At 40.7% G+C, this 24,076-nt stretch overlaps 1 protein-coding gene across 2 annotated transcripts in view; it reads right to left on the bottom strand.

Moving 5' to 3' along the window:
• The window catches only part of F8 (coagulation factor VIII), a gene marked incomplete at its 5' end in the record, with an annotated part of 109,520 nt that extends 85,444 nt beyond the window's left edge, over positions 1–24,076 (bottom strand). For both annotated transcript variants that reach the window (XM_082716592.1, XM_082716593.1), the window contains 4 exons: positions 3,052–3,264; positions 5,045–5,167; positions 8,902–9,023; positions 23,713–24,076. In XM_082716592.1, the coding sequence (XP_082572718.1) occupies positions 3,052–3,264; positions 5,045–5,167; positions 8,902–9,023; positions 23,713–23,858 (604 nt within the window). The remainder of the gene's footprint in view (positions 1–3,051; positions 3,265–5,044; positions 5,168–8,901; positions 9,024–23,712) is intronic.

The following is a 24,076-nucleotide window of genomic DNA, read 5'->3' as shown; positions in this document are numbered from 1 at the left end:
GACCCTGAGATCAAGACCCAAGCTGAGATCAAGAGTTGGATGCTTGGGGCGTCTGGGGGGCTCAGTCAGTGAAGCATCTGCCTTTGGCTCAGGTCATGATCCCAGGGTCCTGGGATCGGGCCCCACGCTGGGCTCTCTGCTCAGCAGGGAGACTGCTTCTCCCTCTCCCTCTGCCCCTCCCCCTGTTTGTGCTCTCTCTCTCTCAAAAAAACAAATAAAATCTTTTAAATAAAAACATGCTTCACACATCACATATTACCATGGAAATGCAAATTAAGGCAATTTGATACCACTACATACCTATGAGAATGGCCAAATTCCAAATCACTGGCAATACCAAAAGCTGGTGAGGGTGAGGAACAGCAGGAAGTCTCATTCATGCGAAATGACAGAGCTACCTTGGAAAAGAGGTTAGCGGTTTCTTGCAAAAGAAAGCATACGCCATACGATCCAGCAGCTGTGTTCCTTGGCATTTACCCGAAGAGCCTGAGAACTATGTGTGCATACAAACCTGCACATGGATATTTACAGAAGATTTATTCATAACTGTTTAAAACTTGGAAGCAACTGAGATGTCCTTCACTGTGCGTGGATAAACTGTGGTCCATTCAGACAACAGAACATTACTCAGTGCTAAAAAGAAAAACACTATCAGGCCATGAAGAGACATGGAGAAAGCCTAAATGCATTACTAAGTGGAAGAAATCAATATGAAAAGGCTATGTACTGTATAATTTCAACTATCTGACACTCTGGAAGAGGCAAAACTATTGATAAGATAATTTAAAAACTCAGTGGTTGCTAGGGAGTGGGGCAGGAAAGAATGAAGAGGTGAGACACAGCGGATTTTTAGAATAGGGAAACTATTCTGTATGATACTATAATGGTAGATATGTGTCATTCTACATTTGTCCAAACCTGTAGCCTGTAAACCAACAAGAGTGAACCCTTGTGCACAGTAGGACTTCAGGCGATAACACTACGTCACTGTGGGCTCACCAGTTAGAGCAAGCATACCGCTCGCTCTGGTGCAGGATGCTGACAGTGGGGAGGCTGTGAGTGGTATTGGAGAAATCTCTACTTTCTGCCCAGTTTTCCTGTAAACCTGAAACTACTCTAAAAACGACTACTCTAAAAACTACTCTAAAACAAAGTCCATTTAAAAGGAAAAAGACTTCTGGGTACCCTCTATGTCCCATGCTGAAAAGACCCTGTGGAAAACTATTTGAGTTTTCCAAGCCTAGGTGCCAGACATGTGAATAAAGGTTCATTCAGGATGACCTTGGCTCCAGCTCTATCTGACTACAGCCTCATCAGAAATCCTCAGACAAGAGTACTGCACACCCGGCTGCCATTCTGAGAGGTAAAGCAGCTCATGCAGAGTCTCCAGTCTGGCCAGGGTTCTGGTGCCTCTTCCTGCTCTTCGCTTCCTCTTCCAAAGCCAAGTCTTCAAGGCAGGGACTAGAAAGCCTTGGGAAGAGTCTAAAGGGCTAGAGCATTTTGGGGCACGTGGGGGACTCAGTTGCTGAAGTGTCCAACTCTTGGGTCCTGGGATCAAGCACTGAGCTGGGCTCTGTGCTCAGCATGGAGTCTGCCTGAAGATTCTCCCCCTCTCCCTCTGCCCCTCCCTCCACATGCATGCGTACGCCTGTTCTCTCTCTTTAATAAATAAATACACAAACAAATAAATAAATAACTGGCTAGAGCATTAAAAAAAATCCTGAGATAGACCACCAAATAAACATGCTCCCAAATTCCATGAGAGACCCACAAAAACCATGAGAAATGAGAAATGATAAATTTTTAGCCACTAAATTGCGGTGACATGCACTGATAGTTAAAGGAGAAACAAAAGTCCCATGAAACTGATTTCACTATTAAAAACTTAGAATTAAAGAAAATTCTACAATGTTCACTTTCTTAAATTAGTGTATACTCTTAAACTATAAAATAAAAACAAGTTTAATGAAAAAAAATTTTAAAGATTTTATTTAGGGGCATCTGGGTGGCTCAGTGGGTTAAAGCCTCTGCCTTCAGCTCAGGTCATGATCCCAGGGTCCTGAGATCGAGCCCCGAATCAGGCTCTCTGCTCGGCAGGGAGCCTGCTTCCCGCTCTCTCTCCCTCTCTCTCTCTCTCTGCCTGCCTCTCTGCCTACTTGTGATCTCTGTCTGTCAAATAAATAAATAAAACCTTATAAAAAAAAAGATTTTATTTATTTGATAGAGAGAGAGAGACAGCCTGAGCATAAGGAGAGGCAGAGGCAGAGGGAGAAGCAGTCTCCGCACTGAGCAGGGAGCCCAATGTGGGGCTCCATCCTAGGACCCCAGGATCATGACCTGAGCTGAAGGCAGACGCTTAACTGACTGAGCCACCAAGGTGCCCGAGGGTTAATTAAATTTAAGATGATTTTTAGAACAGGGGTGCGTGGGTGGCTCAGTGGGTTAAGCCGCTGCCTTCGGCTCAGGTCATGATTCCAGAGTCCTGAGATCAAGCCCGGAATCAGGCTCTCTGCTCAGCAGGGAGCCTGCTTCCTCCTCTCTCTCTCTGCCTGCCTCTCTGCCTACTTGTGATCTCTCTCTGTCAAATAAATAAATAAAATATTTTAAAAAAGATGATTTTTAGAACAACAAGTTACAAATGTTTACTCTTCTCCGATTTTTTTTTTTAAGTAGGCTCCACACCCAGCACAGAGTCCAGTGCAGAGCTCGGTGTGGGGCTTGAATTCACAACTCTGAGATTCAGACCTGAGCTGAAATCAACAGTTGGACTTAACTGTCTGAGCCACCCAGGTGCCCTGCTTTTCTACAAGTTTTAAATGCTTTGGGGATACAAATGACACAGATGGATGTGTTTATCTCCAGAAAGCTTTCAGGAAACTTAACACAAAATTTACAAAAGGAACTACTGAGACAGTCCATAGAATGTAATATTTTCTTTCCACGGGCATGTTGCTAAGGAAAAGAAACCTCTTTTAGATGAAAACACAGATGCTTTAATAATTGACCCTTCCCTGCTTATTTCATCTGAGTCCTACCCTCTCTCACACTTACCTTCTTTGCAAACCAGCAGGGCTCCAATGAGGCCTGAATTCAGGTCTTTCACCAGGTCCACATGAGAAAAATATGAGTAGGTGAGACATGGCGGATCAGAGGCCATTGGCGCATTCTCTTTAAGGACCTGCCAGACATAGGTATGGCTTTCACCAGGAATGACTTTATCATCTTCCTTCTCCTTTTGGCTGGTCTGATCCTCATATCCAGCACCTAAAGCAAGAAGAGATAATACTATCCTTTCCATATGCATTGTTCACTCAAGGAAATATAGCAAGTTTATTGTTACCAGTAGATTCTACACAAGAAAGAGACTTTCTGCAACTTAATTTGGAAGACCATCAAGCAGCCTCGTATATCCCGCAGAAGTTGTAGACCACTAATGCAAACGTGAGGGGTTGGGTGGTTCTTGCTGTGACCTCCAGGTTCTAACCAATAATACTACTTCTATCATTGCATCTTTTTACCTAGTTCATATCAATTCAACTCAACAGACATACATTGGTTATGTACTTTGTCCCCAACTCTTTAATGAGCACTGGTGAAGGTCACAGAAAGATGAGATACAGAGATTTTCAAAAGTATTTTTTAGAGAGGGGAAGGGGAATGAGAGCAGAGGGACTAGGAAAAAGAGAATCTTAAGCAGACTCCACACCCCACACAGAGGCTGACATGGGGCTCTGTCTCACGATCTTGAGATCATGACCTGAGCCAAAATGTAGAGTCTGACACTTAACCAACTGAGTGACCCAGGTGGCCATTTTTAGAAATGTTTTTAACATTTTAACATCAGGGGCAGATATTTTCTAGCTGTCTCATGCTTAGTGATGTTAAAATTAACCCATGGATTAGTTTGATACCTCGATTCTAAATTGAGCACTATCTGGGTTCACTGTTAATGAAGTGTCTTTGCTTCTAGGTCATTTCAGTGGACAGAAGTAGAGAATATTTAAAGAAACTGACATAATGCCTTATGCTTCTACTGAAACACTTTTCTAGCAACTTCACCATAACTTCCTGGGTTCATAATGGTCTCTGGAGTTGCAGAGCAGCCCAAATCACTGAGAGGGCTCTTCGTTTATACCTTATCTTATCCCATCACATCTATACATCTGAGAGTGGGACCTCACCAACAGAGCAGTACAAGAGACCTCTGCACTGGCCCTATTCTGCCTTTACTTTTACTACAGACTTTCAGCAGCCAAAGGCCACCTCCAAAGTACAGGTTGGTAGTCCCCACTCTAAAGTGAGCCTCTCCGGCGTATAGGGACACCCTCTTCAGTGTGCACTAGATACTACTGGCTTCATCTAGAAGCAACACCAGGCCAACAGCTGCACTTGCCAGAGAGTTGAAGACATTTTTAAAAACCTGAGTTGGCCCCTGGGGATGGAGCGTGTGGTTAAGGTGCCTGTATGATCATGGGCTGATATTAAATTCTAGAGAGCAGATACATTTGGATAGAGAGGAAGGGAGCCTGAGGGGTTACATAAAGGGATTCAACTATATAATGTTTAATTTCTTAAAGCAAAGATGGCAAAATTTTAAGATTTGGCAAAGTGATGGGCACCTGGGTGGTGCAGTTGGTTAAGTGTCCAACTCTTGGTTTCGGCTCAGGTCATGATCTCAGGACCATGGGATCGAGTCCTACAATGGGCTCTGTGCTCTCTCTCTAATAAATAAATCTTTAAAGAAAAAAAAACAAGATTTGGCAAAATAAGGTGATGGTTACGTGTTTGTGTGCTATATTATTTTCTGTACCTTTCTTTGTTTGAAGCATTTCATTAAGAAATGAATATCCTTTTTCCTAATGGTAGTATCTGGAAAGAGGTGTGGGAGGTCTGATAAGAGGCCAACAATGTGTAAAGCTGTCTTGGGGTGAGGATGGCCAGGTAGCACTGAGGTGATGTATTATGAACTTAGTGAGTGCACCATTCACTAGCTGTAAGACCTTTATCCCTGAGATATAGGAAAATAGGAGGGCATTTGACTCACCTTCGGAAGCTTTCCAATAGGATACACCAACAGCATGAAGACTGACAGGATGAGAAGCCATGTTCTTAAGTATGACGACCACTGTGTCATAAACCTCAGCCCGGATGGTAGGACCCAGCAGACCTGTGAGGATGAGATGCCCCCTAAAGGTTACTTTGAGAGTGGTACTCCAGAAAACCTGCTATTATGAAAGTGATGGCCAAAGTCACAGTGGAAAAACATGCACCTGTGATTACTGATAAAAAGCAGTAATGGACCGAATAAATGCATAAACTGCTATCACCACCTCAGTGTCATGGTTGTTGTGAGGATAGATTTCTGGTAATTCACTCAATGCATTCATTCATTCAACTCATAGTTGAGTTCCTACTATATTCTAGGAATTGCCCTAGGCACTGGAGATGCAGTAGTGAACAAGACAGATCATGGAAATTACATTCTAGAGAATGTAATGAAGCACATAAAGAAATAAACAAGAAATATTCTGATTGTTGTAAACGCTATAAAAGATGGTGGTGTGCTAGAAAGTTATGAAGCAGGAGACGGAATCCTTTAAACATAGTGGTCAGGAAGGGCATCTTTGAGGAGGTGGCGTTTGAGCAGTGATCGGACTAATTGAAAAGAAGCAAGATTTGTAAATACCTAGTAGAATAATATCCAAAGCAAATAAAATAAATGGAAAAGTACTGAGACAGGAGTAATCTTGACATAGTTGAGTAACGTGTGAATGAGCAGGGGAATAGCAGAAAATAAGGTTATAAAGGCAGGCAGGGAACATAACATGTAGGACTTTGTAAGCCACAGGAGTTTGCTTGCATTTGGAACTTACAAGAGGAAAGCAGACTTGGGACTCATTTTAGATGAAGAGTCAACAAGACTTGCTGATGGACTGGAAGTTAGAGAGCAGCCAGGAAGAGTCGTGGCCACGATTCAGAAAAGTAAGAAAATCAAAACTTCCGACTTCCGGACATATTAAGTATAAGATGCCTACAAATAATTTATTGAATGAAGTAGATTCAAAGGGACAAAAATATGAAAGAGATTTATTTTTCATAGATTCTAACTGTGTTATGTGGAGGGGCTCCTGGGTGGCTCAGTGGGTTAAAGCCTCTGCCTGTGGCTCAGGTCATGATCTCAGGGTCCTGGGATCGAGGCCTGCATTGGGCTCTCTGCTCAGCAGGGAGCCTGCTTCCTCCCTCTCCCTTTGCACTGCCCCCTGCTTGTACTCTCTCTCTTCGTGTCAAATAAAATCTTTTAATTTAAATAAAATCTTTATATATGGATATTTAAAGATTTTATTTATTTATTTGACAGACAGAGATCACAAGCAGGTGGAGAGGCAGCCAGAGAGAGAGAGAGAAAGGAGGAAGCAGGCTCCCCACGGAGCACAGAGCCCAATGTGGGGCCTAATCCAAGGACCCTGGGATCATGACCTGAGCTGAAGGCAGACGCTTTAACCCACTGAGCCACCCAGGTGCCCCAATAAATAAAATCTTAAAAAAAAAAAACCCTGTGTTAAGTGGAGTTTCCCCACTTGCACTTTGAACAGTCCCAATTTTTTTCCAGTAACCACCACATATTAGCAGTATCTTATCAGTCCAGTGATACTAGTCTAACTTAATATCAAACATTTGGTGTGTCCTGAAATTTAAGGGTCCCTCCCTCCTCCAGCTTTCTCATCTTCTTATCCTAACCCACCTCCCCCACTCACCTTACTGCCTCCTGGCCTTTGAAGCTTGGAGCTAGTGAGAAAAGGATCACAGAAAGAGGCAGGATGACAAGATGTTTCTTGGAAAGAAGAGTGATAATGTGGCTTTGTTAGTGCCTGGTTGTGGGATGTGCCAAAATTCTGTTTCTTTCTTTCTTAGGGAACTTGTATGAGTTCTTTGGAGACTCTCCCCTTCCCAACCCTTCCCAACCTTCCCTTCTCCAGCTGTCCCTTGTCTCTCTCTTACCACTTTCTGCTTCTGGCAATACAATCAGAGACGTTTTCTATTGGGGTCACCTAGCCCTGGCAGGAAGACCTCTCAGACAGGATCTTCTTCTTCTTCTTTTTAAATTTCATTTATTATTATATAGACAAAGATCACAAGTAGGCAGAGAGGCAGGCAGAGTGGCGGGGGTGGGGTGGGGAGCAGGCTCCATGCTGAGCAGAGAGCCTGATGCGGGGCTTGATGCCAGCACCCTGAGATCATGACCTGAGTGGAAGGCAGAGGCTTTAACCCACTGAGCCACCCAGGCGCCCCATTAGACAGGGTCTTCTTGAGACAAATCTTGTTCTATGACCTTCCTCATCTCACACTGCTGTAACCTACTATCCTTATTATGCCATCAGGGGAAGTTCCTCCAATTCTCTGACCTTGAATGTTTTTTTCAGATAAAAAGCAGAAAGTAGTCAGAGTCTTATGAGCTCCACAGGTCTTATGTCAAAACTTCTACAAGGTTCTCCTAAAGCTTCCCTCACTACAGCTTGGCATGAGAGTGAAAACTCCCTCCCACTGTGGGGAGGCAAACATAGAAATCACCAAATATGGTTAACAAAGAAATCCTCAAATCTAAATTATTTCATAAGTGCCTTAGGCTTTTACTTAGGCTTGAGGTACAAGATGGGCTGAGGGTTGCAGGACCAATTTTGGGCCACCACCTGAACAAATTTTAATTCAGATTCTAGTTAGTTAACATACAGTAGAATATTTGTTTCAGGAGTAGGGGCACCTGGGTGGGTTGCTTGGTTAAGTGTATGACTCTTGATGTCTGTTTACGTCATGATCTCAGGGTCTTGAGATTAAGCCCTGCATCAGGCTCTGTTTTGGGTGTGGAGTCTGGGAGTCTCTCTGCTCTACTTCCTCCTTCTCTCTCTCTAAATACATATATATACACACATATGTACATTTATAAAAATATGTGTGTGTATGTATGTATGTATGTATACACACACACACGTACATACATACATATACTAGTTTCAGGAGTAGCATTCAGTGATTCGTCACTTCTATACAATATCCATTGCTCATCATAACATGTGTTCTTCTTTTTTTTCCCTAAGAATTTATTTATTTATTTCACAGACAGAGATCACAAGTAGGCAGAGAGGCAGGCAGAGAGAGAGAGGAGGAAGTAGGTTCCCTGCTGAGCAGAGCCCAATGTGGGACTTAATCCCAGGACTCTGAGATCATGATCTGAGTCACAGGCAGAGGCTTAACCCACTGAGCCACCCAGGTGCCCAACATGTGTCCTTCTTAATACCCACCACCAATCTAGCCTGTTCTCTATTGTTAAGAGTCTCTCATGGTTTGTTTCCACCTCAATAAAATTTACTTCCTTTTTCTTACTCCAAAATTTCAAACTGGGTAAAACTAACCTTTTATAATATTTTAAAATAATCTCTACACCCAACATAGGGCTTGAACTCACAAACCCAGGATCAAGAGTCACATGCTTTAGCAACTGAACCAGCTAGCTGCTCCCAGTCTCTCTTTAGAATTTGGGGATATTTGTCACCTATAATTCTCCAAAATAATTCTCAGGTAGGAGATGTCTCATTCTGATATCCTGTTATATGCTTATTTGACATCTGAGAGGACGTATCAAGTCTGCACTGAAGATCTAAACCTGGGAGTGACTGGCATAGAGATGTCTTAAAATTGTGAGACTGGGTGAGATCAGCTAGTGATCAAAGGTCAAGAGAAGACAGAACAAACCCAGGTCCAAGACCCAGAGCACTCCAACGTCCAGAGAACAAGCAGAGGAGGAAAGCCCAGCAAAGAGACTGAGACTACCAGCAGGTGGTAGTAAGGGAGGCCTGGGGATCCTTGCTAGAGCATCAGATACTCAGTCAATATTGTTTATATTACCCATCCACGGTGGCCTGGGTTTGGCAATGTTGAAAAGGTCATCTGTAAACTCTACAAACACAGTCTTTTTGTACATGACTGACGTGTTGAATGGCAAAGAACTCGGCACCCTAGGAGAAAACCTGTGTGAAGAAAAGAAAAAGTCATTCATTTTGGTGGACCTTCTTTGAACCCACTTTTCAGCAGTTGGAAGTAAAGCTTCCATTCCACCTTCCTCTACTGTTAACAAGGCAAACTGGAAACTCTATAAATCCCTTCTATAGACGGGTTCCCAACATTTTCCCCTCTCTCTACCTGACAAGTGGTCATTATACTTAAGAACATGGCTTCTCATCCTGTCAATGTCCTTGCTGCTGGCCCAGGTTTGAATCCTGAGTATACCCGTCACTAGCTGTGAGACTTTGCATTCAATTTTCCTTTACCCCTGAGATGACAGAACAGGAGGACACTAGACTCACCTTCAAAATGAAAAACTCTGTGCTAGGACAGAATATTTAAAATGAGTACATCTGAAAACACATCCAGAATATATACAGAAGTCTCAAAAATAACAAGACAAACAGTGTAATTTCAAAATGGGCCAAACTCTGAACAGACAGTTCATCAAAGGAAATACAGGAACAGCCAGTTACACATGCAAAGATGCTCAGAATCTTTAGTCGTTAGAGAAATGCAAATTAAACCTACAGTGAAACTGGTTTAGGTTGGTTTAGGTCATGCTAAGACCTACCACAGACTGTGCTAAGATGAAAACACTGATACATTAGGTGCCATATGATAAAATAAATCACAAATCATGCATGCAAGTTCAACTGATCCCCCTTTCATTCTCCATTTAAAATCCAACCCTTGCTTTGTAGTAACACCAGGAAGGAAAGAGTGGCTGGTCCTTCAGAGCAGGATGGGGGAAACCACCTAGTGGGTGGGTTCTCCTTACATCGTGGTTTGTATGGCAACATTTGTTTTGGTAAATAGGATAGAAATGGGTAAGAAGAGAGTAGAGGGCCTCATTATAAAAAGACACACGGATGCAGTTCAGTGCCCCAGGTGGTCTGAACTGCTGAGCTAGTAACCCTGTACATTCTCTGCCTGGTTACTGCCAAGTGTCAGGGTCTAGAATCTGACAGTGGACAGCAAGCTCAGGCACCACCCAGCCAGCCCCTTCCAGTTTCTGGATAAGGACAAGGTTCCAGGAACCTGGATGAATGGCCAGACAGGGACCCCCACCCTTACTACTTGGTGTCAAACCCATTTCCTGGTCCTCTGCATAAATTTTGGGTCTGTGAACCAATGCTTTTTCAGTCTGACTAATGTCAGAAACAATTAGGTTTTCATTTACATGTCTCCTCTCAACATTTGTAGATGTGGTTGTAATTCCAACAAGGGCAGTTTTCATCTGTCACTCCCCTGAAGCCTAGTGCACTCATTTCAGAGCTCAGCTTGGGGTGAAGGTGTCAGAGGGGCTCTAATTAGTGTGGTAAAACACATAAAACATAAAATTTACTCTCCAACATGTTGAAGTGTAGAGCTCAGTGGTACTAAGTACAACCATCACCACCATCTAGCTCTGTAACTCTTACCTTGCAAAACTGAAACTCAATACCCATTAAACAACAACTTGTCCTTCCCCGCTCCCCTCAGCCTCTGAAACCACCATTCTGTTTTCTGTTGCCATGATTTTGACCATTCTAGGGACCTCATATAAGTGGGATTATAAGGTTTTTGTCTTTTTGTGACGGGTTTAATGTCCTTAAGATTGATCCATGTTGTAGCAGGTGTCAAAATTCTCTTCCTTTCAAGGCTGAATAACATTGCATTGGATGAATAGACCACATGTTGTTTATCCGTTCATCCATAGACAGACACTTGGGTTGCTTCTGCATTTTAGCTATTGAGAATAATGCTGCCGTGAACATGGTTAGACACGTATCTCTTCAAGATCCTGCTTTCAATTATTTTGAGTAAATACCCAGAAATGGAATTAATGGATTATATGGTAATTTTCAAAAAGTTTTTAAGAGTCACCATCCTCTTTTTCACAGGAGCACCACCATTTTATATTGCAACCAACAGTGCAGAAGTGTCCCAATGCGTCTACATCCTCACCAACACTTATTTTCTGGTTTTCTTTCTATAATAGCCATTCTAATGGGTGAGAGATTCTATCTCTTTGTGGTTTTAATTTGTATTTCCCTAGGTGAGTTTGAGCATCTTTTCACGTGCTTATTGGCCATTTGTGTACATTCTTTGGAGAAATGTCTATTCAAGTCCGTTTTGTCCATTTCTGAATTAGGTTGTTTGCTTACTTTTTCTTTTTAAGATTTTGTTTTTTAAGTGATCTCTACTCCCAACATGGGGCTTGAACTCACAACCCTGAGACCAAGAGTCCCATGCTCCACTGATTGAGCCAGCCAGGCACCCCTTCCTTATTGAGTTTTAAGGAGTTCTCCATATACAGGTTTCCCCTGCTATCCAAAAGTAGAACACGCCTATGAAACCTTTTGTAAACTGAAATGGCAGAAAACAAAGAAGCAACTTCCGTTCTGTAAAAGGCCCAATCCTCTTCAGATTTTTTTTTTAGTTAGTGAAAACAGATACTAAAGTAGGTAGTTTGTAAAAGCAAAGCATTGTAAAGCAAACTTTCAGATAGTGGGGGAAATGTGTATTTTGGATATTAATCTCTTAGTATTTTAAAAGAGATTTTAATACAAAAATAAAAATTAAAAAAGATTTTATTTATTATATAAATAACAAAGTTTTTTTTTTTTAAATAAATGGGGAAAAGGGTAGAGGGAGAGAATCTTCAAGCAGACTTTCTGCTAAGCATGAAGACCAATGTCAGTCTCACGACCCTGAGATCATGACTTGAGCTGAAATCAAGAATCAGATGCTCAACCAACTAAGCCACCCAGGAACCCCAAGAGTCCCTTTGACAGACTCATGAGTAGCCTGGATATGGCTAAGGAAGGAATCTCTGAGCTTGAAACTATGACCACAGGAGCTTTTAAACTTAAAAGCAAAGAGAAAAAAACAGAGTGATGAAAACCAGATTAGAATATCCAAGCACTGTGAGACAACTACAAAAGTTGTAATACATACAATAGAATAGCAGAAGAAAAAGAAAGAAAGGAAGGAACAGAAGTAGTATTTGAAGCAATAATGAGAATTTCCCCAAATTAATGTCATTCACCGACACACAGATCTAGGAAGCTCAGAGGACACCATGCAGGACAAATGCCTAACCCTAACCTCAAACTATTTATTTCTAGACAAATCATATCCAAACTTCAGAAAAAAAAAGGTAAATAAAACATCTTGAAAGAAACCACAGGGTAAACACCTTACCCAAAGAGGATCAAAGAAAAGAATTACATGCAACTTCTCCTTAGAAACCATGCAAGCAAGAAGAGAGTAGGGTGTTGCATATCTAAAGTGTTGGGAGGAAGAAAAAAACAACCAACCTCGAATTCTCTACCCTGCAAAATTATCTTTCAACAGTGATGGAGAAATAACAACTCCCACACACACATAAATGGAGGGAACTTGCTGCCAGTAGAGCTGCCTTACAAGAAATATCACAACAAACTACACAGAGAGAGGGAAATTAAAATTAAGAACTCGGATCTACATAAAGAAAGGAAGAGCATCAAAGAATGAAAAAGTGGAGAGTATCCACCACAAAAAAGGCACCAAGCCTCAGTCACTGCAACTCCAACCCTGCCAGAATGGACATACGAATGGAGGAGCCACGGTGGAGCCTGCTCGTGGACATGACATCACAGACCCACCAAAGCTGTTCCAGCGACTGCTGCTGGAGTATCCACCTTGACAGCCACAGAGACCAGCACTGAGCCCCTGATACGTCACAGCAGCCCAAGGAAACGATTCAGACATTAGTGAGCCTCGATAAGCACCAATAAACTTCCCGCACGCCTGCGCACACGCACAAAGAGAAAAAAAGCAGACATCCTTTTCTTTTTCTTTTTTTTTTTTTCATTTGTGTGCTTAAAAAGCTACAAAATCACTCAAGGAAACACAGATATTCTCATTATTTGAACAATGTTTGCTGGAAAGAATGTTTCTTATCTGCATTGTTTTTGGACATTCTGCAGCAGCTGTGAATCTGTGACAAAGCCGCCGCCCGAGGTCAGCGGACGATGTCATCAGGACACCGCAGGGGACTCCCGAGAACTTAGGACTTGCTGAGGTGCTTCCCAGTGGAAGCGCAGCTAAGAGCCCGGAGACCTTTTTGGAGAGGCACAGGGTGACCCTCCAGCCACTGAAAGAACCTTTGCACCTGTGTATCAAGTTGACCCATCTGTAAATAAAGCTCAGGTTTTTTCCTCTACTAGCGGCTGGTCATCAGGGCTCCCCTACGTGACCCTGGGTGTAATCTGAAGTAGAGATATGAATCTTCACATTGTACATGAATGCCACCAGAAAGCATCGACCTTGGACAAGATGACTGGCAATTAACATCAGCCAGCCTCTGTATAGGCCACCCCAGTGTTGGCAAAATGTGAGGTAAGTGGTGCTTCAAGATGGATCAGGATGGAGACAGACAAGGCCCACCACAGCCAGCCCGACTTGGGACGACTCAGAAGGTCACTCCTTCTCCAGAGCTGCATCACAGCCCAGCTTCTCCCTGGGCCCCCCACCCCCACTTCTTCCCTGTCCTCCCCTTCCAGGGTGCGGGTCCTCTGAGCGCTCTCAATAAACTCCCCGCACAGCCATCTAACCCTCACGGTCCACTTCCAGGGAGCTCAACCCCATATTAATTCATATCTAAATGTGCTCTAATTTCATCCATCTCTAAAACTTCCCATGGCACTAGCCTTGGCATAAACCTACATGGCTTGTAGTCACTGAACAATATCTGGTGCCCATATCATCAATCGAACCCCTCTGTTCAGTCCACTTGTCCCATCTCCCAGCCACTTTGAGAACTATGCCCTTCCACACTCATCAACTCACCCCTTTTCCCATTTTGTCTCCTTGGTTCTGCAGAGTCTACTCCACCCAGTTTTTCCAAAGCTTCCACCACTTTCTAACAAAACCGAGACCCATGTCAAGAGACAGGTATTTTGATGTCCAATAGTACTGTACTTCCACTTTAATATTTCTGACTAAACTGAAAATGTAAGACATACAGAATGTTTACTAGAGGAAACAGGATCCAGAGCACACAGAAACACTTCTTTTCTCCCTCTAAGGAAAGAGGCAAAAATCAGAGGCAAAAGAAATAAGCTTGCGGGACAGAGAAACAGAAAGACTAGGTGCTATTCAAGGGGCCATTCCTAAGAGCATCAGCACCACCCAGGTCTCTGATTCAGTTCTGAGATGTGCATATTTAGGACCTTTTCTGTTAGAGTGAAGAGTTTGCACTGGTGCAGAAACACGTGATGTATGTGCCTGAGTCAGCTTTCACAGTAATCTGCACAGTTAATGACAAAATGTTCCAGGGTTCATGGGTTTTACTCCTTCCTAACTTCTGTGGGATTTTTGTTTATGCATTTCCCTTGGGATTCAAAATTTAAATCTTGCCAAATCTATTTAGCAACAATGTCCTTCACATGAACTGTTCTTTCACATTTTACCTAAAAAGAATCGGGAAACCTATTATATTCCCTGACCTTTGCTTAGAAGAAGTTGAGCAGCTGCAGGAACAGATAATATAAAACTGAATTTCCCCAGATGTTTATTTCAAAACTTGGCAGAGGTTGTCAGGATGTGTCCAGAGTCAGCTTATCCTGTTAATCAGTATCAAAATAATCCAGGCTATAAAATGGCATCATCAAAATAAAAATTCTATCAACTTCTTCCCGGTAAAAATACATGTGACTGCTCACACAACAACAGAAAGCCAGATAACAAATAAATCATTTTCTCCATTGAATTCACTATAGCACAGGCTGTATGCTAGATGGAAGCTATAGTACAAAATACAATGTAGTAAGTACAATTATTTTAATAATTTTTAACAAGACCTATGTTAATGGATAAGTGGCTGATTGTTCAGTTAGAGATCAGGCTACTGACCATCTGGGCCTCTACTTTAGGGTCATTAACAACTGCAGGGTATATAGACTATAGAAGGAACTTGAATCCATTCCTCATACTAATAAAAATTAATTCAGCATATCCAAGGCCTAAATATAAGAGCTAATACTATAAAACTTGTGGGTGCAAATATAGGCATAATTCTGTGTGACCCTGGATTTGGCAACAGTTCCTTAGACAAGACATAAAAAGCACAAGGAACCAAAGGGGAAAAAGGAATAGATAAACTGGACTTCATCAAAATGAAAAACTCAGTGCTAGGATAGAATATTTAAAATGAGTACATCTGAAAACACATCCAGAATATATACAAAATTCTCAAAAATAACAAGACCAACAATGCAATTTCAAAATGGGCCAAACTCTGAACAGACAGTTCACCAAAGGACATACAGGGGGGCACCTGGGTGGCTCAGTGGGTTAAGCTGCTGCCTTCAGCTCAGGTCATGATCTCAGGGTCCTGGGTTGGAGTCCTGCATCAGGCTCTCTGCTCAGTGGGGAACCTGCTTCTTCCTCTCTCTCTGCCTGCCTCTCTACCTGCTTGTGATCTCTCTCTGTCAAATAAACAAATAAAATCTTTAACAACAACAACAAAAAAGGACATACAGGAACAGCCAGTTACACATGCAAAGGTGCTCAGAATCTTTAGTCATCAGAGAAATGCAAATTAAACCTACAGTGAGATACCACCACAGAGTCATTAAAATAACTAACGTAAATACTGGCAACATCAAGCATTGTCCAGGATGTGTTGCAACTGGCACTGTCATGTGTAGTTGGTGGGACTATAACATGGTTATATTGGGAGTTGGCGGTTCTTATAGTTAAACATGCATTTCCCGTATCACCCAGCAATTTCATTCTTAGACATCTGATTGAGATAAATGAAAACAGATGTCCACACAAAAGCTTGTACAGGACTGCTCACAGCAGGTGTTTTTCTATTAGCCCCCAAACTGGAAACAATCCAAATGTCATGTGGCAGTGAATGGACACACCTATTGTGATATATTCCCATAATGAAGCAGCAATCAGCAACACAAGGAATAAAACTACTTTGTGCTACAATCTGGATGAATTTCTAAATCATGATGGTAAACATAAAAAGCCAGACACTGAAGAGTGCATACTGTATGATTCTAATGATATATAAATCTTAAACAGTCAAAAATGAATCCAGAAAGCAGCCTGTTGACAAGGGCCAGGTCAGGATAGGGAGACTCACTGGAAAGTTGCGGAAGGACTGATATAAATGTTCTGTGTATTGATTAAAGTGGTGGTGATGTAACTTGTACACATTTGTCGAAACTTACCAAACTGCATCTTAAAAATCTGTGTGTGTTACTGTATGTAAATTATACCTGTGGTAGGCAAAATTTTGCTTCTCTTTGCCTCTCCCCTTTGGTGTTATGCTCATGAATATGTTATCTTACACAGCTAAAGAAACTTTGTGGGTGGAATTAAAGTTGCTAATTAGCTGGTCTTGAAAAGGAGAGATTATCCTGATATATCTGGGTGGACCCAAAGTAATCATAAGGTTCTTAAAAGTGCAACAGGAAGGCAGAAAAGTTCAGAGAGATGAGGTAGAAGTTGAAGTCAGAATGATTTAAATCTTGAGAGAGACTAGTCTGAGGATGAAGGGCCCTACGTGGAACTTCAGAGAAGGAGATGAATTCCAGTAACAATGGCAGCCTTGTCAACAATTTGATTTTGGTCTTGTATGACCCTGAGTAAGGTGCTCAGGCCAGCCCGCCTGGCTTCTGAGCCACTAAAATCGTAATAAATACTTGGGTGTTGTTGAAAGCTGTAAAGTTTGAGGTAATGTGTTACACAGCGAGAAAAAACTATTATAATACTCAAAGTTGAACCAAATACTAAGAAATAACTGACAAACAAAAATGCTATTAAAATTCATGCTCCTAAATGAAGCTGGTTCTTTGGAAAAATTAATGAAATTGATAAAGCTCTAGCCACACTTATTAAAAAGAAAAAAGATCCAGGGCGCCTGGGTGGCTCAGTGGTTAAGCCGCTGCCTTCGGCTCAGGTCATGATCTCAGGGTCCTGGGATCGAGTCCCGCATCGGGCTCTCTGCTCAGCAGGGAGCCTGCTTCCTCCTCTCTCTCTCTCTGCCTGCCTCTCTGCCTACTTGTGATTTCTCTCTGTCAAATAAATAAATAAAATCTTTAAAAAAAAAAAAAGAAAAAAGATCCAAATACATAAAATCACAAATGAGAGGGGAGAAATCACAACCAACACCACAGAAATACAAACAATTGGAAGTGAATGTTATTGAAAACTACACGCCAACAAATTGGACAACCTAGAAGAAATGGATACAGACTAGAAACACATAAACTACCAAAACTGAAACAGGAAAAAGTAGAAAACTTGAACAGATTCATAACCAGTAAAGATATTGAACCAGTAATCAAAAAATCTCCCAACAAACAAAACTCCAGGACCAGATAGCTTCCCAGGAGAATTGTACCAAACATTTAAAGAAGAGTTAATACCTATTCTTCTCAAACTATTCCAAAAAACGGAAAAGGAAGCAAAACTTGCAAATTCAATCTATTACCCCGTTCCCAAATGAGATAAAGACCCCGCTAAAAAAGAGAACAACAGGCCAACAACCCCAATGAACATGGATGCAAAAATTCTCAGTAAAATACCAGCCAACCAAATCCAACAGTACATTAAAATAATCATTCACCATGACTGAGTGGGATTTATTCCTAGGTTGCAAGGGTGGTTCAATATTCAATCAATCAATGTGATACACATTAATACAAGAAAGGACAAGAATCATATGATCATTTCAGTAGATGCAAAAAAAGCATCTGACAAAGTACAACATCTATTCATGATAAAAACCCTCAACAAAGTACGTTTAGAGGGAACATGCCTCAACATAATAAAGGCCACCTATGAAAAACCCACAGCTAACAACATTCTCGATGGGGAAAAACTGAGAGTTTTTCTCCTAAGTTCAGGGAGCATAACAGGGATGTCCAGTCTCACCACTTTTGTTCAACATAGTACTGGAGGTCCTACACACAGCAATTTGACAACACAAAGAAATAAAAAGCATCCAAATCCACAAGGAAGAAATCAAACTTCAACTATTTGTAGATGACATGCTACTCTATGTAGAAAGCCTGAAAGAGTCCACCAAAAAACCTACTAGAACTGAGACACAAATTTAGTAAAGTTGCAGGATATACAACATGCAGAAATCTGTTGCACTTCTATACAACGATAATAAAACAGCAGAAAGAGAAATTAAGGAATCAATTCCATTTACATTCAAAATTATAAGTACCAAAAATAATAAGATGAAAAGAAGATAATAATAAGATAAAAATAATAAGATACCTAGGAATAAACTTAACCAAAGAAGTTGAAAGACCTGTACTGTGAAAACTATAAAATACAGATGAAAGAAACTGAAGAGGACACAAAGAAATGTAAAACAACAACAACAACAAAAACCAACCAAAAACAAAACTCCATGCTCATGGATTGGAAGAACAAACATTGTTAAAAATGTCTATAGCATGGAGGACATTAGGGGAAGGAAGGGAAAACTGAAGTGGGGGGGGGGGAACAGAGGGCGAGATGATTGTAAGAGACTATGGACTCCGTACTCCAGGAAACAATCTGAGGGTTTCAGAGGGGAGAGGGGTGGGTGGATGGGATAGCCTGGTGATGGCTATTGAAGGCACGTGTTGCAATGAGCAATGGGTATTATAAGCAAACAATGAATCATGGAACACTACTAAAAGGCAACCTACAAAATAGAAGATAATTGCAAATAACATAGCTGATAAAAGGTTAGTAAAAGTTAGAACTTATAAAACTCAACACCCAAAGAATGAATCATTCAATTAAAAAATGGGCAGAAGACATGAGCAGACATTTCTCCAAAGAAGAAATCCAGATGTCCAACAGACACATGAAAAGATGCTCAACATCACTGATCATCAGGGAGATGCAGATCAAAACAATGAGATCTCACACTAGTCAGCATAGCTAAACTCAACAACACAAGACACAGGTGGAAAAAAACAGAAAAGGAAGCAAAACTTGCAAATTCAATGTATTACCCTGTTGGTGGGAATGCAAACTGGTGCAGCCACTCTAGAAAACAGTACAGAGGGTCCTCAAAAAGTTAAACACAGAACCAATGTACAACCCAGCAACCACACTACTAGTTATTTACCCAAATACAAAAAGACTAACTCAAAAGGATACATGTACCCCAATGTTTATAGCAGCATTATCTACAGTAGCCAGATTATGGAAACAGCCCAAGAGTCACTGACTGATAAGATGTGGGGTGTACATATATATACATTACTGAGCCATCAAAAAGAATGAACTCTTGCCATTTGCAATGGCATGAATGGAGCCAGAGAGTATGATGCTAAGTTAAGTCAGTCAGAGAAAGAGAAGTACCAAATGACTTCACTCATATGTGGAATTTAAAAAACAAAACAAGCAAAGAAGAAGAGAGATAAACCACAAAACAGACTCTTAAGAGAACAAACTGATGTTTACCAAAGGAGAGGAACATGGGTTAGGGTTGAGGAGAGCACTTGGAGATTAAGGCCGAGCACCAGGTGTTGAATGAAGTGTTGCATCACTGTACTGTACACCTAAAACGAAGTAACCCTAACTGAACTGTTAGTAACTGGGATTTAAATAAAAACTTCAGAAAAATAAAGAAAAAAATTATGTTTCTAAATGAAACCCAAGACAATATTATAAACTACTGTAAATAATGAAAACTTCGTATCATAACCTGTGTGACATGCAAACATTGTTCTCTGAGAAAAACGTACAACTTTAAATGCCTTCACTATTAAAAACAAAGGCCAAAGGAAAAATTACATCACTTTTCCTAAGGCATTAGAAAAAAATGGGGCGCCTGGGTGGCTCAGTGGGTTAAGCCTCTGCCTTCGGCTCAGGTCATGATCTCAGGGTCCTGGGATCGAGCCCCGCATCGGGCTCTCCACTCTGTGGGGAGCCTGTTTCCTCCTCTCTGTCTCTCTGCCTACCTCTGCCTACTTGTGATCTCTCTTTATCAAATAAATAAATAAATAAAATCTTTAAAAAAAGAAAAAAATGCAGCACAGTAAGCCAAAAGAAACTAAGAGATCATTGACAAAGATAAAACCTAAAAATAAACATTAAAAAATAACTGGGGTGGGTGGCACAGTGTGGCACAGTTGGTTGAGTGTCCAACTCTTGGTTTCAGCTTGGGTCATAAGCTCAGGGTCGTGAGATCAAGTCCCACGTTGGGCTCAGCGATCAGCACTGAGTCTGCTGCAGATTCTCTCTCCCTCTCCTTCTGCCCCTCCTGCTTGTGCTCTCAAATAAATAAATAAACCTTTAAAAAAAAACTGGGCAAAACAAAGAAACTTACAAACTCATTGTTTGAAAAGAGCATCACCAACAACAAAATAGACAAATCCCTTGCAAACCTGTTTGTGGATAAAAAATAAATACCAAATATACAGGAATTAAAGAAAAAGAAAGGGCACAAATCTTAGATAATGTGGCAAGAGAATTGAAAAAATAAAGTGATTACCTGCACAGATATAAAATTATTAAAACTGACTTCAAAAAAAGTTGAAACTTGATTTGTGTAATTTTCACAGAAGAACCTGAAGAGATTATTAAAAATATTGCAAATGTCACCTGGAGCAAACAGACTCATAAATGAGCTTTATCTTTTAAACAATAGGCAATTCTAATGTCATTTGAGCTATAAAAGAAAAATATGGAGCACTCAATGATTCATTTGATACAAGCGGTAAAACTTTAATACCAAAATCTAGTAATAGTAAAAAGTAGAGCTATAGATTGATCTCACATAACAAAGGCACACAGTGTTTATACCTCGACTGTCCTCTGCTCTACCAGCTGAGCTGCCAAAGGGTGATATGAAGGCATACAGCATTCAAAGAAATTAGCACATAGAACTTAGCAATAACCAAATTGTAGTATAGATTGTAGTCCAAGAATGTAAGGGTATTCAGTGTCAGGAAATCTATAAACATAATCCATCTGTCAATCAACACATTAAAAGTAAAACTTAGGGGTGCCTGGGTGGCTCAGTGGGTTAAGCCTCTGCCTTTGGTTCAGGTCATGTTCCCAGGGTCCTGGGGTCGAGCCCCACATCGGGCTCTCTGCTCAGCAGGGAGTCTGCTTCTCCCCCCTCCTTCAGCCTTCCCTCCACCCCCCAGCTTTTGTGCACATGCTCTCTCTCAAATGAACAAATAAAATTCTTAGGGGGAAAAAAAAAGAAATGCTAAGAAAGGTTAAAAAAAAAAAAAAAAAAGAGCAGTGAGGACTGATTTCACTTCCCAGATAACAGAAGATAAAATAGACCCATTGTAATCAAATCAGTATGGTACTGACACAACAAGACAAAAGCAGTTCAATGAAGAAGCATAATGCATCCAGAAATACACAGTAGTACGCATGAAAATTTTATATGATGAATGGGCTTATTCAAATCAGTAGTAAAAGATGTATTATTTCATAAATGGTACCATTGCCATAGGCTACTGATCTAGACAGAAATTAAACGACCCAGATCCCATTTCTATACCATATACAAAAATAATTATCAGATGAATTGATGACAAATGAAATAAGCAAAACAATAAAAATCTTTCAAGAAAATCTGGGAAATACACATACATCACTGATATGTGGAAAACATTTTTAGCCAACACTGGCCACTCTGAAGATATGAAAGAAAAGATAGATACATTCGACTATAAAATTTTTTTAAAACTTTAGTGAAAGTTACTAAAGTCAGTAGACAATAGGTCTTGGGGGGAATCACACTATACATTAGTATGTTAATGCAGTATAACAAATAGTTAACATTTGTGATAATAAAAGGATTTTGTAATAAAAAAATGAAAGAGCGCAAAGAAAAATGGGCAATACCTATGAATAGTCAAATCTCAAAATATAAATGCAATAGCCAACAGGCATTTGAAAAGACGTTCACCTAAGAAATAAAAGGAATGCAATTAAAGTGATGATGCAGTATCACTCTATAACTAAGCTGGCAAAAAAATAGAACAAGATAAAAGTTATTGACATGGGCGCAGGAAGAAGGGTACTCGCATACATTGTAGCAGAAATGTTTGAAGAGCTCTTGCCGTTCTGGCAATTAAAACCAAATAGAAAATATTCCCTTCATTCCAGTGACATCCCTCTTGAGAATCTGTCCCATAGGAATAAAGCACCAGTACGTAATGATACAGCATACAATGACCAAAAAGCGGAACTGATACAGAATCTTATGTAGCCATTAAAATCAATGAATTGGGGCGCCTAGCTCAGTGGCTCAGTTGAGTGATCAACTCTTGATTTAGGCTCAGGCCGTCTCAGGGTGGACACTAGGCATGGAGCCTGCTTGAGAGCTTCTCCCTCCTCTCCGCTCCCCTCCTGTCCCTCTCTAAAATAAAAATAAAAGTGAACTGAAGCTATGCTAACTGACTTAGACAAAATTCCGCTAGGTGCTAATGAGAGAGAAACGTGTGTGTAATATCCCATTTTTGTAAAACAAGCAATGACCAAGAAAACCTTTATGTGCATATATATGTGTGTGTGTGCATCAGGATATATAACCATACTAGGGTTATTTGTTTGGGGATAAGCAAGAAGGGGGCTAATGTCGAAGGCAGATGGGGAGCCAAACAGAAAGAACAAAAAAAGACTGTAATGTATGACATGATCATATTTAATACTAATATTGCCATCATATATGTACTGGGGATAGATCTGTATAATATACATTTAAAGAAAACAAAACAAAATTTAAAATAAATGATTTCAGCATTCAATTCAATAAGCAAAATTAGATCAGCAAAATGAACCAAAGGAAATCAGGAAGATGGAATGAATTAATGAAAGAAAAAGCAGAAATTGGTAGAAACAAAAGACGTTTCCTGACAAGATTAACAAAATTGAGAAACTTCCTAGAAACATTATTGTAAGAGAGTGAAAGAGGACATACACATTATAAGAACGAAAAAGGAAATATCACTACAGACACAGAATAGCTGAACAACATCAGAAGACTAGTATATGACTTGATACCAATGGATTCTTAAATCCAGAAAAATCTAGATTGCTTTGCAGAGAAAAATATATAACCAAATTTGACTGAAGAAGAGGCAGAAAAATCCAAATAAATTGATGATTGTAGATAATATTGAAAACATCACTTCATACTAGTCTCCCAAAATGCACTGGGACCCAAAAAGATGAAAAGCTTCTGAACTCAGGGCTAATACTATTCTTAAACTGAAACTGGGCAAAGGTACCCAAACCACACCACATGTATACAGAACTACACACTAAAGTTGTACATAATACTGATGGGATCTCATTGTTCTGCCTCTCTTTAGGGAAGCATGGAGGCAGGCTGAGGAAAGTTTTGTTTTCTCTTAGGGTCCTTGTCTCTCCATCCTCCTTCCACTGTCTAGTTTCCAAAGTGGCAGCATGTGACTGAGAGAAGCAATGGACAAAACATAATAGCATCAATAAATAGTTGAGATCTGTGAACCAGATTGGCCATAAGCACGAACACCGTACCTTTCTTTCTCAGTGCTTTTTCAGTGCTTAACCACCATCACAACCATCCTAGCCTGAAGCCTGCACCTGCGTCCAAGCAGTCACCTGCTCACAATCCCAACAGGACCCTACAGAACGTGCCTTTACCTTGTGTCCACGTGCAGTGCGCTGAGCAGCTCACTTTGCATATAGTCCCAGGACAGTTCCACTGCACCCAGGTAGTATCTTCTGGTGGCACTAAAGCTGAGCGGCAAAAGGCACAGAAAGAAGCAGGTGGAGAGTTCTATTTGCATGGCTTGTACTGCTAGAAAATGTTTAACTGGGGAGAAACAAAACACTAATTCTTCTGTAAAATATTTTCAGTTCCCAGGAGGAAAAAGGTAAATTTTCTATGATTTAATTAAAAGTCCCCAAATTTTTGCTGGGAATTTTAGGGAACTTTACCTGCTGGATGGTACAGCAGCATAGCAGTAAGCAGTAACAGATAAGATTGTTTCCTTTTTAGCAGCGG

Source organism: Mustela nivalis, assembly GCF_964662115.1.
Source record: "Mustela nivalis genome assembly, chromosome: X".
Classification (NCBI taxonomy): Eukaryota; Metazoa; Chordata; class Mammalia; order Carnivora; family Mustelidae; genus Mustela; species Mustela nivalis.
This window is presented reverse-complemented; position numbering and strand designations above follow the sequence as displayed.